Below are 17,333 nucleotides of genomic sequence, written 5' to 3'. Positions count from 1 at the left end.
AGAAAAATAATGTGAATTTCTAGTATTGCCTCAGAGTTGATTTATTCCTGATATAAAACTAAACTTTGCAGCGATATGTACCTTTTTCATGCATTATTCTAGATGGCAGTGTAAATCAATTGAGAGTGCAGTCAGTAAAGTTTATTGCCATCTCTAAAAATCCTACAGTACAGAAAAGATTCAAAGAATTATTAATATTTCCTGTATTCATATGTGCTGTGCTTCTTGGGAAGGTGCACACAGGGAGATTTTGAAAGACAAAATAGAGCCATTGCATGGTTTGAAATAGTCTAAAACTCTGGTGATGGAGATTAGTCTCTGCTGCAATGCTTTTTGTCCATGGTTTTCTACCATCTAAAAATGGTGGAGAGCATCACCTTCCCAGCGTTGGAGAGGAGAGGGCTGGGGTGCAGGAGCATCCCAGCAGGAAACCCTGTCCCGGTCCAGTCCCGCTCCACTGTGCGGCCCCACAGAACTCCCAAAATCATACAAAAGAAAACGGGGCATTTTTTTAATACCAAGAAGTCATTTGTTTGATTAAGGCAAATCATATTTGCGTTCCACCCAGGAATATTTCAATACCAGATTCGGTACTTGCGAGGAGCAGCTGCTGCTGCACACTGTGCACCATTTCTCCCGGCAGCAGCTTGAGTCAATTCCTGCCGGCGAAGCGCTCGGGTTCCCGTGTCCGCGCTGCCAGGTACCGCTGCCGTTATTGACAGCGACGTGCACGCACACGCACACCCACAGGCAGCTCGTGCTCGTGGCAATTTACTCCCCGTGAAGCGCTGCCTGGTTACCACCACGGCGGAGCCATCTCCTCCCTCCCCGCTGCCGGTGAGCACCCAGGCAGGCTCTAATCTCCGCAGACCACGGGAGCCGAGCCGGAGCAGCAGTGAACAGGAGTTGCTTTGTTTGTGCTGACTGGGGTAAGCATAATATTATTTCCTTAATAGCCATTTGCTTTTCCTGCCATTCTGTGGAGTGAAGCAGGTGGGATTCTGGCTAACCTGCTTTTTTAAAACGAATTTTCTCTAGTAACAGGAAAACACTGGAGGACTTCTCTGCGCAGACTGTTAGTCTAGTTTCCTACAGCACTCGTTATATTTAGCAATTTCATAGAAAGCTGCCTTCTGACATTTTACTTCAAAAGTATTTTAAGGAATCTGAAATATTTATAATGAAAAATGTGATTTTGCAAGTGTTCATCACGGACTATTCAGTTAACACACTGCTTTTGAATTGATGGAGTGGTGGGATGAATGCAAGATGTTTAATGTAGATTTGTTTTTCATGGTGAGCTCGTGTTTTCAATTTCTTGTTCTTTTGTCCCTGAACACAAAGGCTGCCCGTTAATCCGTTCACATGCAGATTGCTTGTTTTGGTGTATTTTTTTAAAGCAAAGCCTTTTGACTTTGTATTCTCCTTTTTTTCTGTAAACTTCTAAAGGCAAAATCATGAAAGCAGCATGTATCTTCCCCCTCCACATGTAACTTTGTCACAAGACTATTAATCATGTCTTACAATAATTTTGCTAATGCAGTATATCCATTCAGAAGCAGAGCGTCTGTCTGCAGATGGATTTGTTACTGCGAGATATGAAAGCGGAACAAATTTCTTCAGGAAATATTTAAGCAAGGTCATAATAACACTCATTACGTTCTAAGCAATGATATGTCATTTGCTGGATCAGACGGAGTATAGTAGCAGTCACATTTATTGACTTAGTCTGTAGAAAAGCCCAAAGGTTAGACATTAATATTGAAACTACTTACTACTTTCCGCATATACTCATCAGATTGAAGTCCTGCATATCACTTAATTTGTTACGATGGAGAAGACGGAGGCTAAACAAATTAAAGCAACGTTATGTACTTCATTTTAATCTCCAAAGGTCTTTACCTACATTAATTAATGAGCATTTCTATTTTATTATGCAATCTTAACACACTACCCGTTCTTGCACTACCAAAAGGTGAATGGGCAAACACAGACCTTTCTCTAGATTAGGTGTTTAAAGTAATGCATTTTTAAAGTGCATATTGGATGTACTCTACCCGTGCATCCCACTGCTGTGGCTGGAAGATGTGCCCACCAAGCCAGGGGCTGATGCACATCTGAATGGGGTGTCAGGATGGATCTGACAAACTATGTCGGGAGCGTGATGGAAGTGCGCAGACAGACACATACATCATATGGCAGGAAAACCTGCCAGTCCAAGCACAAAGTCTGTTTGCCCAACTTTTGTTGTGATGTTTTCTATTCCTGGGGAAAGTAAAGCTTCTTCAACTAAGTGAGCAGATACATTAAACCCTGTTTACCCATATGCTGTGTACTAGCACCAAGAAGAGTCAGGATGCTGTTGGGCCGGAGCCTGAATAAATAGCAGAAAACGGACAACAAACATATCAAACGTTGCATTCTCGCAAACTGCTGCAAAGTGCAATAAGTGGCTTAACCAGACTGAGAGACAATGTAAAATGAGTTCCCAGAGCCTGCGTCAGGAAAGTCACAGGTCCCATAATCACGGCTGGACCCTGAAGCCTCTGCATCCTGCACCAAGCCCCTTTGCAAATTCTTTCCCATGCATCAAAAGAGGAAAAAGTACTGAGAATAATATGATCCACCGTGAGGAGGGAGGAAGGTGGGCAAGTATTCATCACCCGAGCACATATGCAGCTTTACATTTCAGGCAATTCAAACATTTCATTATTTTGCTCTCAAAATAGCAGCACTTACTCCCCTTCCTCACAGAAAGGCGAGGGGAGGCAGGAAATGACTTGCTCATGATGGCACAGAAAACCCGAGAAAGCAGGAAATCAAATACACGTGTAGGGAGTCAGAGTTATTCATCCAGCCTTTCCTCCAGATATCAGCAAAACCAAATGCCGTACACAGAGAGTGACAGAAGGAGGAACTATAAGATGAACAGATGATTCACAGGAGACTAAGGAAAACACGATACTACCTTCCTTTAGAAGCAAAATTCATTTTAAAAAGAAACCTCTTGAATTCACAAGGAATTAAACGCGAGAACGTTAAGGGAATCGAGCTTAAATGAGCAAATGTTGGGCAAATTTGACACTTGTGCTCGAATGGGCCAAATTCACAGAAGTGAGTGTACATGGCTCCACTGTCACCTCCCGCCGGGGGGTGTCCCATCACCTCTGCCCTGGTGCCTGCGGCATGGTCCAGCCTCCCCAGGAGGGATTTCTCTGCACCGCGCCGCACTCAGGCTGTCCCCAAAGAGCTTGTGCCAACTGGGCTGCACTTCGGTGCAGGGGCTGCACAGGAACGGAGACTAAAATACTGTTTGTCCCTGGGGCCAGGCTGACCTACTTTTTTTTTTTTTTTTTTTTTTTTTTTTTTTTTTTTTTTACACTTCACTTCATATTCTTTGTTTGACAGTAAGCTGGGAAAGAAATGAGGAGGTCATCTGAATTTTACCCGTCATTCAACACCACACTGGCATCATGCATTTGATATTTATGTAAAGGGGATAAAACTCACCTCCACCAGCAGCTGAATATCTCTGCTGAAAACTCTTTCTCTTGTGATATTCCAGATCTGTAGAGATTTGGGATGGGCGGATGACCACAAAAGAAAACTTCATTTTGGGGCTCAAAATATTGGCAGAAAGGTTTCTCCTAGTTGATCAGCATTTTTGTGAAGAACTTTTGATCTTCACTGATTCTAAACAGCAAGATATGGCTGGTTTTTATAAGGAGTTGTATTGCTAGGAGTTATGCATCAGAATCCAGACGGTAAATAAAGGTCAAGTGCGTGCTGGCCTTTGGTGATTTTATGAACTGAAGCCTTCAACTGTTTACAACTGAGTCAATTTTGTTTTCAATAATGTTAAATTAACCTTTAAAAAATTGTGTCAAGGAGCTCAAAATCCTGAAACTGTGCTAATTAAGGAGATAAACTAGGTTCAGGAGGAATTTAATATCTAAACTGTCTGTCATGAAACAAGATCTTTAAGCTTTTTCTCTGCTTTAATACTTCTGGCCTTTTCCAAACGCTTATTTTTATGCAAAAGGTTGTGCTTTGTCTTTCGAAGGCTCAGCTGTGTCTCACAGGCTTTGGGGCAGCCGTTCCGGCTCTCGAGAAGTGCAGTGCTCCACGTGACAAGGGGATGCTCCACGTGCCAAGGGCGCTGCTGTCAGCACCCAAGCCCCTCCTGCCCAGGGATATTTTAAGTGCATTTCTTTTGTATCCTGATAGTGTGGACAAGCCATTCCCCCCCCCCCCCCCCCCCCAGTCTCAGGGCTTCTTTTTCACCTTCCAGCATACTTCCAGTTCTATATGTTAGACCTGATCTTATTAGTAGTGCTTAGATGTTTGTATAACATTTCACACCTCCCAGACCTTGTGCAAGCTCTAATTCCCCACCGCTCTGGTGAGCTCCCCCCATGCTGACAGCGTTACTTTCTGTATTACAGCGGTGCTGCCTAGCCTGCGCTCTAAAGAGCTTAGCGGTGGGGCGGAGATGGGGGACTGGGGCCTGACCAAGGTCAAGCCGCCCTTGAGCAGTGGCGCGTGTTTCAGGTGCATGTATCAGCCAGGAGTCCCACGGCTGCGTTTACCGACAGACCAGATTTCCTGCAGTTACATCCTCCAACGCCGATAACACGGGCTCAGCCACATCCCCGCAGAGCAGGGGCGACTCCAGAAAGCTGCATTTTCTGCGAGCTGCCTTCGCCGTCCCCTGCGCGCCAAGCCGGGGGCTGCAGGCGGGGACCGCTTGCTCCGCATCTGCAGCACAGAGACACACCATCAGGGCAGGGCACTAAAAGCTGGGCACCCCTTCGCCACGTCAGTGGCCTCCCAGCAGCCAGCACCGTGGCATCGCAGCCCTGTGAGAAAAAGGCAACGGGAAGGTTATGACTCAGAGCAAAAGCAATCAGGCAATTAATAAAAATTAAAGATGACAGCAGCGCAAACTGTACAAGACAGATCAACAAAGTGTTTTATATCAATTCCCCTCCCTGCAGTCATGAGCTCTTTAAACTATTTATTATTTGAGCGATAAAGCAGCTCAACTAAAATCCATCTCCATCACTAGTCATACCTAACTTTTCATCCATTAAGTCATCGATGCCTTAGTTAAAATTAGCAAGCATTCAGCAGGGCTTTTTTAACCACTAAATATGAAGCACAATATAAACATTTGTAATTGCCAACATGTGCTAAGTGAGTATACTGACAAGAGAGCATTACCATATGGTCACCAGCTCCTACCCAGCTGATCCGGTATTATGCTGCACTGACAACTGGAGGGGGACATAACGGCAGGGACGTGGTCAGCACTGACAGTTGTGAGTAGCAAAAGCAGCACAAAATTTCACATACTTGAAGAGTCTGACTCCTCTGACCAAGCAAATGCCATTCACGGCATCCTGAATCCAGCTAGCTCCTGGGTGTTCTTCATGACAGCACCCACCACATCAGTCACCGCTCCTCCTCCTCTTCCTCACAGCGTTCCCTGCTTCCACTCTGGAGGAGATGGGTCGCAAGGAAGAGGACGACAGCAGCTCCTGGAAGAAACAGACGAGCAACATCCGAAAAACATTCATTTTCATGGAGGCCCTGGGATCGTAAGTACCACAGCTGCTCTCCAGCCAGAGCCACCTCTAGACACCGGCTTCCCAGCCCAGGGCAGCGACTCCCTTCCTGGCACTGGCCAATGTCACAAGAAAACAGCTCCCTCTGAGACAGGCACCAGTATCCAGGTGAGGGGTGGGCTCCCCATCGCTGCCGCACAGTTGCTGCGGGTGCTCTGATTCATGGCTCGCGCTTGCCAAGCAGCACCGAAGCAGCTCCTCCCCACCCAGCCCCACGGCACGGCTCTGGGTCAGCTCTGCCCTTTCCTCCCTTCCCTCTAAGCCTGCATGGCAGCTTAGTTAAAGTTTTTGCTATTTTCCCGTTGAGCACACCGGTCTGCTGCTGCTGCAAGGTCAAGGGATGGCTCTGGGAGAGGTATTATAATAATGTCATATATTTAGCTGATAAACCCTGACTCAGTTGAGGGATGAAACAAGAACAAGGATGTTCAAGTTGTACGATACTTCTCTGTGAGTTAACAGCTTAATTTGCCTATTCATGCGAATGAGACAAGAAAACATTTCCAAGGTGGTGGAGGAGGAATTGAATTACCTCCACCAGCGAGTTCTGTCACGGCCAAATTTTCTGCGACTTCAGAACCCACGGCAACGCTCCGAAAAAACAGCTACTCCAGAGCTGGGCGACATTTTAAATTATCATGTTCATGGTCAGCCTCAGTAATTAGTTAAAATATCCAGCAGCTTTCTCTAAAGAAATGAGGTTAGAAAAAGCTTTGTTCTCTCCTAGCCAACTTGTTGATTCATCATTTTTTAATAAGGGGCATAATTATTATAAACTGTTTGGGACAGACATCTAGAACAGATGCCCCAGCATCTGATTTGTAGGTTGTTCATTTCCTACTATTACATTAACAGGAAAATTTAGCATTAGAAATTGGGATTTTTTCCACATGCACCGCTTCAGCTAGCTGACAAGTATAAACGAAGATCTGGGACCTAAAACTACCTGGAAATTTACTATCACCTTCCCCCAGCATCCACAACTGTTGGATTAGGGACCTTAGTGAGGACATCCCTGCCTATTCCCTGAGAGCTCCAAGGAACTTGAAAGGCATTTCCACGAAACAGCCTTCAGAGTTGATATGGATAAAAGGAGAAAAATGTGTGAAACAAGGAAAAGGTCCCAACCCCACCTGCTTTTTGAGCCAGAAGAGAGAAGACCATTGCACATCATTTACTGAGTGAAACAAAAATTCAAATTCATCTGTTGGGATGCTTTCCCAAAAACCTATGGGGTTTTTTGTTTGGGTTTTTTTTTTTTTTTTTTTTTGTCGGTGGGGGTTTTTTCCCCCTTGCTGGGAACCGGTCCTGGCACAGCCCGGTTCCTCACAACCCCAGTGGTCTTGCACATTGTTTCAGCAGCACTCAGGGGCCCACTGGAGGAGGAGGAAAGCTGAGCCGAGCGAGGCGCTGCCTTAGGCTCCCGCTTGCCCCGTGTCATCGCCGGCTGCCGTTCCCTAGCAAAGACACAGGAGCAAAGCACCACATGCCAGATGGGTACGGCTCCGTGCTCAGCCAACCCATCTGCACAGTAAGCTGGATTCTTTGTTTAGTGGATTAGAGGAGATACAGGTTTTCTGCCCTTGTTTACTGGGTTTGCTGCAATAACATCCCAACCAAGAAGGTGCTTCCGCTGCGCCCACCTTCCTCGCTCTGCCCTCCAGCTCCCTGCAGCGCTTTGCAGACTCAGTGGCAAGTTCCATTTAACTGCCATCAATTAATCTGTTGCTCATTTGATGAGAATTATTGAGGACTGACCTAGCAAAGTATGCACTGTCACTATCTCGAGGCCCACATTTCAGCTGCAAAGACAAACCTTGAGCCGGATTGAGAGCTTTAGGCATGTTATAAATACCCGCTTATCGCTGCACTGGGCTGAACCCATATCAGGAATGCACAGGACGCTCATTGTCACTTTGTCACTAAGGGTACGCAGGTATTAGCAGTCTCTGCAGAAAGGAAAACACATTGGATGCTGAATGAAAGCATTAACTGAGGTTATCCAGTTGTTCTGCACTTTAGATATACAAAACGTTGATTGATATACCCAAACTGCAACATAATTGGGCTCTCCTCACTGCAATTCGGCTGTCTTAGTCCTCAGGGCGATGCTGACCAGGGGAAGCGAAGGGCTACTTTAAGACAATGGGGGCTTTGAGAAGACAGGATTTGTATTAAGCAGGAATTTGGCCCCATTAGAGTGGAGGCTGTTGAGATCTTTCCAGGGGGGGTTGTTAATCCCAACGAGCACCTGAGCTGCAGACTGCCCCATTAGCGAGGTGGTTATCAATACAGCCCCTCGGCTGGGCTCGCACTTAGCCCGGGAAAATCCCCCCAGTCCCAATGGTTTCAAGTGCAAAGGTTCTTTGAAAGGCAGCGAGCTGCGAGACCATGGACGATGCCTCCTCCTGCACCCACCCTTGAGGCACGTGCTGAAAACTGTGTTTGCCATCTGCCTCCCCGGAGGTGTGCTCCGAATCTGGCACGGCTGAAGTTCACCCATAGCCCAGCACACGCAAGAGTAACACACTTGACTGTCTTTACAGACAGTCCCGAAGAATGTGATTTCATTTCATTGCAGGGATCTTTTTTGTCCACCACCTCAACACAGCTTCATGATGAACTGTGCAAAAATAACCTTTTCTCTACAAACAGAGAAAATTGGGGGGTGGGGGTGGGGGTGTGTCTACATATTGCATAATCTTGCATTGAATATCCTAAGTTTGGGGCTGCTGGAAATGTAGTTCTAGCTTTACAATCAGCATCCACTTAGAGTTAAATTACTACAGTATTGTTTTTTCTTGCTATTTCCTCTTTCTCTCTGTAAGTATCCTTCCAGTTCACAGCAGCAGCATCTACTGAAATGCAGCTTCTTCTCCTCTCTGCAGAGGTGCCTTTTCGGAAGTTTTCCTAGTGAAGCAAAGAAGCACTGGCAAGCTCTTCGCTCTGAAATGCATCAAGAAGTCTCCTCTCACAAGGGATAGCAGCTTGGAAAATGAAATAGCAGTGTTGAAAAAGTGAGTGTATATATACATTGTAATGTAAAGTAGAACAAATGTCCTTTCCTAAGCCATGTAGCTCTACATTAAGAATAATATAAAGAAATAAGTATTTCTTTTTAAAGAATATATAAATATTATTATGAATTAGTAGATCAGTAAAGTTTCTTCTCTCATTCCTCGGCTGGACTTGTAACCCTGACAGCCATACTGCCCCAGACCTGTGGAAGGAGATAGATGAAGCAAAGCAGTACTCAGGGAAAGGAGAACCACAGTTAATGCTTTTGCAGTCCACGTAACACACCTGATGCAGAGCAGGCAGCTGCTTAAAAACAAAGGATCTGGTCCTCCACTGTTGGTGCCTGGTGCTCCGAAGGGAGTTTGCAGCAGCATCAACAATCCTCTGCCATGCAGGTCGAGGGAGATCAGCCACAAAACAGCCCAGTGAACTTTCACTGGTGATTAAAGCAAGATGACTCTTGGGTTTTCCACTTGAGAAGCCACTTTGTCCTTGCCAGGTTTGTTTCTGACCCACATTTATCTTTGCAGAATAAAGCATGAAAACATCGTGACTTTAGAAGATATTTACGAGAGTACAACCCACTTCTACCTGGTCATGCAGCTGTAAGTATCAGCAGAGCCATTTCTTTGTGGGCCACAGAGGAAGAACAGTGGCAGGACCAGGGTGATGCACTGTATTTCAGCACCTACATACCAGAGTCCCTCACGTGTAAAAGTTGCATGCACAAGAGCTATTCAAACACCCCTCACTAACGAAGCGAGAGACGCATGGTTTGAACTAACCTGGACACTTCTCATGCTGTCTTGGCCCATGCTCGTTTTAGCAGCAAGTTTCTAAACCAAGATTAGGATCTATTTATGCAAATTAATTCATCACAGTTTAGCAGGGCAGAGACAGAAGTATTTCTAATTAAAGCTGTGCCATGCAGGGTTTCTAGAAATGAAAATGGGCAACATGTCAGCTGCAGAGAAAGCAGCTCTGAGCACCCAGCTGCTACCGCTAACTTGCAAATTTAGCTAAAAGGAAGCAATCACACAAAAACCTGTATCTGCTTGTGTAGCAGAGCCTGAAGGCAGTCCTGCCCATGGTGCTGGATGCCTGTGGCTCAGACCTGCGGGAGTTGCATCGTAACCTTACCCAAAATCCCTAGGTTTACCAGTAATGCTTACTGGCACCCTGAAATTGCACTCAAGAGTATCCGTCAGCCTCTCAGCCTCACAAAAACTGCTGCCCAAGGAACAGTTCTGCTGTAGGTGGAGTTGTAAAAGGACCAGAAAGTTAGCTTGCCTAACACGAAATCGTGATTAGCTTTGTTCCATTTTCTTTTCAGTCTTTTTCTTTCTGAACTACTATTTCCACAGGGTATCTGGGGGAGAGCTATTTGATCGAATTTTGGAACGAGGAGTTTACACTGAGAAAGATGCGAGTGTGGTGATCCACCAGGTCCTGACAGCAGTGAAGTACCTCCACGAAAATGGAATAGTTCACCGCGACTTGAAGGTGAGACCTGTCCCCCAGCAACAGCAGTGCTTCGGGGAGCTGGTATGACTGCAGACTTTACCTGCTCTGCCCCATGACTTTCTGTTGTTCCTTTCCATTTTTCTGCCACAAATTTCAACCTCTGATCACTCTGTGTTCACAGCCTGAAAACCTTCTTTACCTTACTCCCGAAGAGAACTCCAAAATCATGATCACAGACTTCGGCTTGTCTAAAATGGAACAGAACGGCATCATGTCCACTGCCTGTGGGACTCCGGGATACGTTGGTAAGCCAAGGATCAGGAATGGGCTTGTGCTGGTGGACTGTCTGGAAAAAAGGTCGTGCATGTACAGTACGTTGCCTAGCAGAAAGGAAAAAAAATAAATACATAATTACGTTAACAACAACATGCTACTCACAGATGCACTGCGTGGACCACATAAAGACTGAATTACAGATGAGTGTAGAGACTGCAAAATCCCAGAACGTTTAAAAGTGCAAAGAAAAGGATAAAAAAAATATTTCAGCGTTAGTCATGTATTTATTGAAATTTTAACACAATGGGATTTTGTCCACCAGACTGCATTGGCTTGATCCACAGCTCACTGGTTAAAGCCTCAGGATGCAGGCAGAAATTGTCAGTGATTCCTTCTATTTAACGGCATAAAATAGATACAAAAAGCACAGACCAATCTAACTGGTAAATGGGGCTGTTACTGGCTGATTCTGCTGCACTATCACCTCAGAGGCCAAGCGTACAAGAACTACTGCTTTTCCCAGTATTGAGTAATTTATTATTGCTTAGAATTTTCATTTGGTTTTGCTGTTCTGCAGCCCCTGAAGTCCTCGCCCAGAAACCGTACAGCAAAGCCGTAGACTGCTGGTCCATTGGAGTCATCACCTATATCTTGTGAGTAAGAGCAAACAGCATCCCACTTATTTTTCCATGAGTTTCCCAACTCCTCCGTTGCTTCAGACACCTCTGCAGAGTGGCAGTGCAAGCGGAGGTGATACCAGACCTCCCATTTTGCTGCGGGAATACAGCAGTGGTGTATTCTTCCTTTGCACAAGATTCACTAGACCATAGAAATGAAAGGGATGTGGGGAATCAAGTGCTGGAGTGCAGATGAAAGGAATCACATTTTCTCTATTATGTGCCTCATCCTATGCTTTGTTTTTTTTCAGTTGCCTACAAATATCGTTCAATCTTCCTCAGTACTTTTTGTTTCATTTCCTCCTACGCCATACAGCTATACCAGCTGTGGCTTTGTACTTTCACTGCTGCAGTTAAGTTTTTAATTCTTTAACTCTTTTCTGCAGCTTTACCGTTACACTTAGATGGGAGGGACAGATGGATAGAGCAGCCTCCTCTGTTACTCACTCACTCATGTTGCCCACGCGTGCCCAGCCTGGCCGGGCTGCGGGGGAGCCTGTGCAGATGTGGACGGCAGCGCTGAAGGACCACTGGCTTTCTGCTCTGTTCCAGGCTGTGCGGGTATCCTCCTTTCTACGAAGAGACTGAATCCAAACTGTTTGAAAAGATTAAGGAAGGCTACTATGAGTTTGAGTCTCCATTTTGGGACGACATCTCCGAGTCAGGTAAAGCTCCGGCACTGGGAAGCACCGCACTCCCTCCCACAAGCTGCAATCCAGAACCTGCAGCCCGTGGGCATGAGCCTGCACCAGCAGAGCCCCCACACACACCCTGAACGCCCTTCGCTTGCCTCAGCAGGGATGGAAAAGGATGAAGCATTGAACTGAGTCACTCACACAGCAGCAAACCCCCAGACATGGGAACTGATTGCAGAGGCTCCCAGCACCGCAGGAGCAGGGGTGATGACGCCAAAGCTGAGCTGCACTGGCAGAGTTTGGGGTACATTGCATCCTGCCTGTAATGCAGCATCCTCAGCTGAAGCCTCTGTTAATGTAACCCTGATTTTCACAAACGATTAGTGAGCTCAGAGTGGGCTTAGGTTTCCCTTGGAAGCAGGGGAACTCCAGGGTTTTTTCACCTTGGTTTTCTGGTTTTGGGGTTTTTTTTTCTTTTCCCCTTTACTTTTCTTCCCGTTAGCTCACATTTCCTTACATCAACACAGCAAACCGTGTCAGCCACCACTGCACCCTTCCACCAGATTAACCTGCTTGTGGAGCTCGCCTGCGCAGAGTTTACCGAAGCCAGCATCTTAGCAGCATGTTTTGAACATCAATCTTTTATACATACAAACAGAACTAGCATGAGGTTTGTTAGGACTCAATAACAAGCATCACAATCCTCCCTAAAAAAAAAAAGAAAAAAAAAAGGGAGAGATGTAACTACTCTTTAGGGCAACTTCTAAATCTGCTCAGTTTACACTTTATGTTTTTTAGAGTTATTTTTTAGCTGAGTAATTCAACTCAAATTCACGTAATCTAAGCCTGAAGTTTGGTACGTCCCCAGTTAACATTTTTTCATCTAGAGCTCTTCACTACAAGCATCTCCCTTTAACAGAGTAACGAAGCTGTATGAACACCTCCTTCTCGGGGCTGAGCTTTGCGATGTTTATCTACCAGCGTTTGCCATATCCTATTAGGATCATATCTTGGAACAAGGCGAAAATAACCTTTTCTCTCTGCTTCTCCTCCCCTCCCAAACAGCCAAGGATTTCATCAGACATTTACTGGAGAAAAACCCGAACAAGAGGTTTACCTGTGAAGAAGCCCTGCGGCACCCATGGTGAGAGGACCGGGGCCCCGGCAGTAGCTAGTGGCCACGGGGATTTACTAGCCTCCGCGTCTTGCTCCACATGCTCGGTGGTAGCTGAGAGCAGGGTGTCTCCCCAGCCCCCATTATTAACGTCACTGTCTGCCTCCGCGTGGCCCTGGGTGTTTGTTTTTTGTGTGCAAAGAAAGAAAATTATGAATAATTAAGGATGCAATTTGTGCATATTTGCCTCCATAAACAGAGGCAAAGAAGAAATCCCATCCTGAGCTTTTCCAAGCTTTGAAGTGTGTGTTTGTGTTACATTTTGTTGCTGTTTTTCCTTTGGGTTTAATTATTGCTGATTGAACGTACAAAGCATTTAGTTGCCTCCAGAATGTGGAATGCCTTACAAATGCCATCTGCCTACGAGCCCATTTTCTTCTCTCCCCATCTGCAGGATTAATGGAAATACAGCCCTTCACCGTGACATATACCCATCTGTCAGTGCTCAGATTCAGAAAAACTTTGCAAAGAGCAAATGGAGGGTAAGTCGTCTGCTGGTGGGAGCCTAGAGCCATTTCACTAACAAATACCAGTTCCTGCCATCTAGCAATAAGCAAGGCTTCAGCTGTGTGGGTAAGAACCCAAAAGCTGAGATCCTCCAAAGGCTGCCTGAAAATTGTATGATGTTTATAGTATGTTTGGACCAATATTCCCTGCTGCAATGCATACTGGTAGATTTACCGCAAACATTGCACTATAGTGGCCTCGCCAAGAAAGTAAAGGGGAGGGGGAAAGGATTATTGCCTTTATACCGAGGGAGTGAAATTGGTGCTCCATCAGCAGACCTTCCTGGGAGCTTAACCTGGCTTTTCCTCCTTTCAGCCTTAAAGATAAATTGGTACTTCATTTATATCAAGAGTTTTAGTAAGAATTTAGGTGGAGAGAGAAATACCAGAGGAACCACATGTACGGTAGCATTTTAAATACTTACATTAAAAATTCAGCTCTAGTCTCCATTTCACACTGCGGGGTAATTTACAGCTGTTCCCCCTGATTTCCTCATGTAGAAGTGGTTGTAATCTTCAAAAGCATCCGCAGTTTGCACTCAACGAAAACCGTGGTGTTTATGCCAGGAACGAGCATGTCCCACTTCGCACATACTGTGCAAACAGACAGTCACTGCTAACCAGTACAGCGCTGCCCGCCCTGAGCACGCAGTCATTACCTAAGGGGGACAGTCCGTTCGTCCCACAGCACCCACCCAGCCTGGCATCAGTGGGTGCTCACTGTGGGGTTTTTGTCTTCTTCCACAGCAAGCCTTCAACGCCGCAACCGTTGTGCACCACATGAAGAAGCTCCACATGAACGGTCATGCAGCGGCTGAACGCACCATCCCTATCATACAAATCTCAGAGGCATCCAGACCCAACACACCCACAGTGGCCACCCGGCCAACAATACCAAACGAAGATGAGGACACATCACTCCCTCTGGTCCCCACGCAGGGCTATCCAAACCCTCCCACTCAGCTGGAGCAAGACACGGGAATGAGAGAGGGAAAGCCACAAAGCCACTCGGAGAATGGACCGCCGCCCGCAGGCAGCAACCTGGTCCTGCCAGATAACCATAGCCCACCAACCAGAACTTCTTGTGGCTACAGTCCAGCCTGCGTGGGGCACGAGAAAACGAAGACATCCTTCCGCTCCCAGACAGTGCTTCTTAAAAAATCTGCAAAATCCCAGTAGGTATCCAAAACATCAGCCATCATTTCCAACAAAGTATACGGGAATAACCATCTCTGGAAAGAGTTGCCTGGCATTTAAGTTACCAGCCCCAAGTGGAGGTAGAAAGAAGGGAGGAATAAGGACAGAAACAAATGTTTTGACTGGCTGGATAGCAGTACCCAGCCAAGTGTCTTCCATGCTTGTAGGAGCATCAGGTGAGGCACATTGCCCAGGCTGCATGGCAAAGCTTGCAGTGAGCTGAGGCAGCAGTGCTCAGCTGACACACGCCATTGACTTGAGCACATTTGCTTTCCAGAAACTGCAGTTGCCTGTGGTTGAAACTGCTGATGCCAATTACTCAGCTGGTGCTGAGTGACCAGACCCTGCCTTTGCTGCAGCCTTAACTCGCACCCAGCTCTGCTTTGCTTTCAGCAGCTGATGTTCTTTATATTAAAAACACAACTTCAAGTTGTGTTCAATTCACCTGCAGAATGATCCTAAATATTGCTATTTCTTTTTTCTTCTTTCTCTTCTGATTCTTCCATTTCCAACCAGTCATTTCAAAACAGAAGTTCTTGTTCCAATGAAAACCAGTAAACACTCTTCTCACTGTGGCACTGGGCAAACTGGAGTTTGTTTGATCATGTGATGAGGAGGCAGCCACCGGGCTCCCCACATCACCAGCGGTAAGTGCTCCACGATCCAATCACTAGCTACTTTTAATTAATCCTATTACGGCATAAAAAAGGGAAAGGCACAAATAGCAAAGTGATTGTACATGAAATAAATTGGCTCACAGGTTTTTTGCAACAGAAAAAGCCTTAACTAAACCATCTTTCAAGGAAGAAACCATCTTTCAGCTTCCATTAAGGCCAGTCCAGTGACTCTGAATCCAACTTTTACAGTTACAACAGGGTTGCCCAAGAAGCATGTGAAAGGAAGCCAAGCATGGACCTGTCATATTGAACTCTACAACTATTCAAAGCTGCTCACTGGGAATCACACTGGAACCAGACAGCTTCATCAGCTGGGATTAGGGCTTTTTAGCTGGGTCTCAGCTGTGACCATGAGCAAAGGGCTGACAACAGGCTGCTGGTGCGTGACTGAGCATAGGCAGGACATCTCTGCAGCCTGAAGGGCCATTCCCTTTCCCAGATTCGGCCCAGGCAGGTCAGTTTAAGTTGCTTTGTTACCAGAGAGCAGAGCATGGAGATGTTCGTTTTGTAGGTGAGCAGAGTACAATCATGAAAGTTTCATCCTGTTTGACCATAGCTTGGATTAATTCTGGACTAGCTAAATTATCATTTGCACCACATTATATCTGAGCAGTAAGAAGTATTGCTATTAGATCCTGCAATAAAGAATGTTCCTCAAAGGCGAGCATATGCTAGCATAGTTCTCCACAAAAGCTACATAAAGTGAGCTACATCCTATCATCTTTTATGACCCTCTCTACTGATGACATTATATGAACAGAACTGTAAAATACAAAGGATTAATAGAAGAGACAAATGCAAGTAGGATCTACTATAGGCTCCAAAAAGGTCCATTCCAATGATCAGACATGTAATAACCCTTTATAAATAAGGCACACAAAGGGATCTAAGCTGTTCCTAGCCCCCATGCTACTGCTTATTAACAGAGCACATTTTGAAGGTAGCAGTCTAGCGAAACCAAGTTCAACCCTCATTTGAAATTCTCTCTCTTGCAGAAACAGAAGGGCTGTTTTACTCTTTTCTGCGCTTCAAAGCCAGACATCAACAGTGCAAGCAAGAAAGGAGGCTGTGTCCTGCCAGGAGCAGGCGGGCAGCAGCATCCCAGAGAGCAGCGACCGACTGGTGACGAGCGGCATGTTAGTCCCAGGAATCCATCAAATGCAGTGACCTCAGGGTGTTTCTGGATCGTTAAAACTGGGAGAAGGCACTTTAGCAAGGGAAAGTCTGAGGCTACTGCAGGCATATTCAGTGTATATTATCTATATGACATCGCTCAATGCTATAAGCTTTTGTTTTCTGCATATTGTTTAGTTGTCCAATGCATAAGTGCACTGCACAACATAAATCCTATAAACCAAAGCTATGCAGAGTTTTACTCAGTGGCAGCTCAGCTATTTTTACAATCTGCATCCTGTCCTTGGATTTTGGTTAGTCCCAGGGTTCGGCACGCTGAAGTTCAGCATCAACCAGCTGCCCAGGCTGTGCAGTTCTCACTTCAGCTACAAAAGGAAAGATAACCTGCTAGCAACCTCCATATGTCTGATAATAATCACAGCAAGGTCTAAATTCCCTGCTTCCAAGTCTGTAATTGCACAATAAATACTTGCTTAATAAAGCTGAGTTTTGTTTTGTAAAGTGCCTGTTGGTTATTCATAGAAATTTGATGTGGAAACGGTCTATTAAGTCCCTTCTAAAGCATTCCCTGTGCATCTGCAGACCTGCTCCCTCTGGTATTTTTCTGGCAAAGCGTTACATGGTAAATAAGCAGATTGTGTCAGAAAGTCAAACAAGACATTTGACTTCACCTTTGAGTATGAGATCGCATTTCTCTTATTTGTATAAACATAGGTATGTTGTATAGATACGATGGAGATAAAATTCTCTATTTCTGTGATCTGGTTCTTTGAAGAAAGCTCTAGGAGGGAAGTACTGAAGCCATGGCAAGTTTTAAGGATTAACTGCAGCATAGATAAAAAGTTTTAAAAGGCCTGACATGAGGGTTTTAATTTGAACAGTAAGATTCAGCTAAAAGAGCTTGAATTGGCTAAAACAAGAAAAAGAAATAATGTCTTGGTTTATAAA

The 17,333-nt window shown here is 45.5% G+C and overlaps 1 protein-coding gene across 1 annotated transcript; it reads left to right on the top strand.

The window, feature by feature from the left end:
- Window positions 1-673: 673 nt before the first annotated feature.
- Window positions 674-16,886, top strand: CAMK1G (calcium/calmodulin dependent protein kinase IG). The gene is made up of 13 exons (XM_076358093.1): window positions 674-929; window positions 5,483-5,600; window positions 8,516-8,644; window positions 9,176-9,250; window positions 10,010-10,148; window positions 10,291-10,414; window positions 10,963-11,038; window positions 11,615-11,727; window positions 12,763-12,841; window positions 13,266-13,353; window positions 14,125-14,552; window positions 15,091-15,221; window positions 16,247-16,886. Exons 2-12 carry the CDS (start codon window positions 5,509-5,511, stop codon window positions 15,182-15,184), a joined length of 1,437 nt encoding a protein of 478 aa, XP_076214208.1. The 5' UTR covers window positions 674-929; window positions 5,483-5,508; the 3' UTR covers window positions 15,185-15,221; window positions 16,247-16,886.
- Window positions 16,887-17,333: the final 447 nt, after the last annotated feature.

This window comes from Aptenodytes patagonicus, chromosome 22 (genome assembly GCF_965638725.1).
Source record: "Aptenodytes patagonicus chromosome 22, bAptPat1.pri.cur, whole genome shotgun sequence".
NCBI classification, from domain to species: Eukaryota; Metazoa; Chordata; class Aves; order Sphenisciformes; family Spheniscidae; genus Aptenodytes; species Aptenodytes patagonicus.
The sequence above is the reverse complement of the archived record's forward strand: the minus strand, read 5'-3'. Positions and strand labels throughout refer to the sequence as shown.

Excerpts from the sequence above, each read along its gene's own strand:
- CAMK1G (XM_076358093.1), top strand. The coding sequence starts at position 5,509 with ATGGGTCGCAAGGAAGAGGACGACAGCAGCTCCTGGAAGAAACAGACG. Across the intron at positions 11,039-11,614 it reads GGAGTCATCACCTATATCTT|GCTGTGCGGGTATCCTCCTT; the intron begins GTGAGTAAGAGC and ends GCTCTGTTCCAG. Across the intron at positions 14,553-15,090 it reads AAAAAATCTGCAAAATCCCA|TCATTTCAAAACAGAAGTTC; the intron begins GTAGGTATCCAA and ends ATTTCCAACCAG.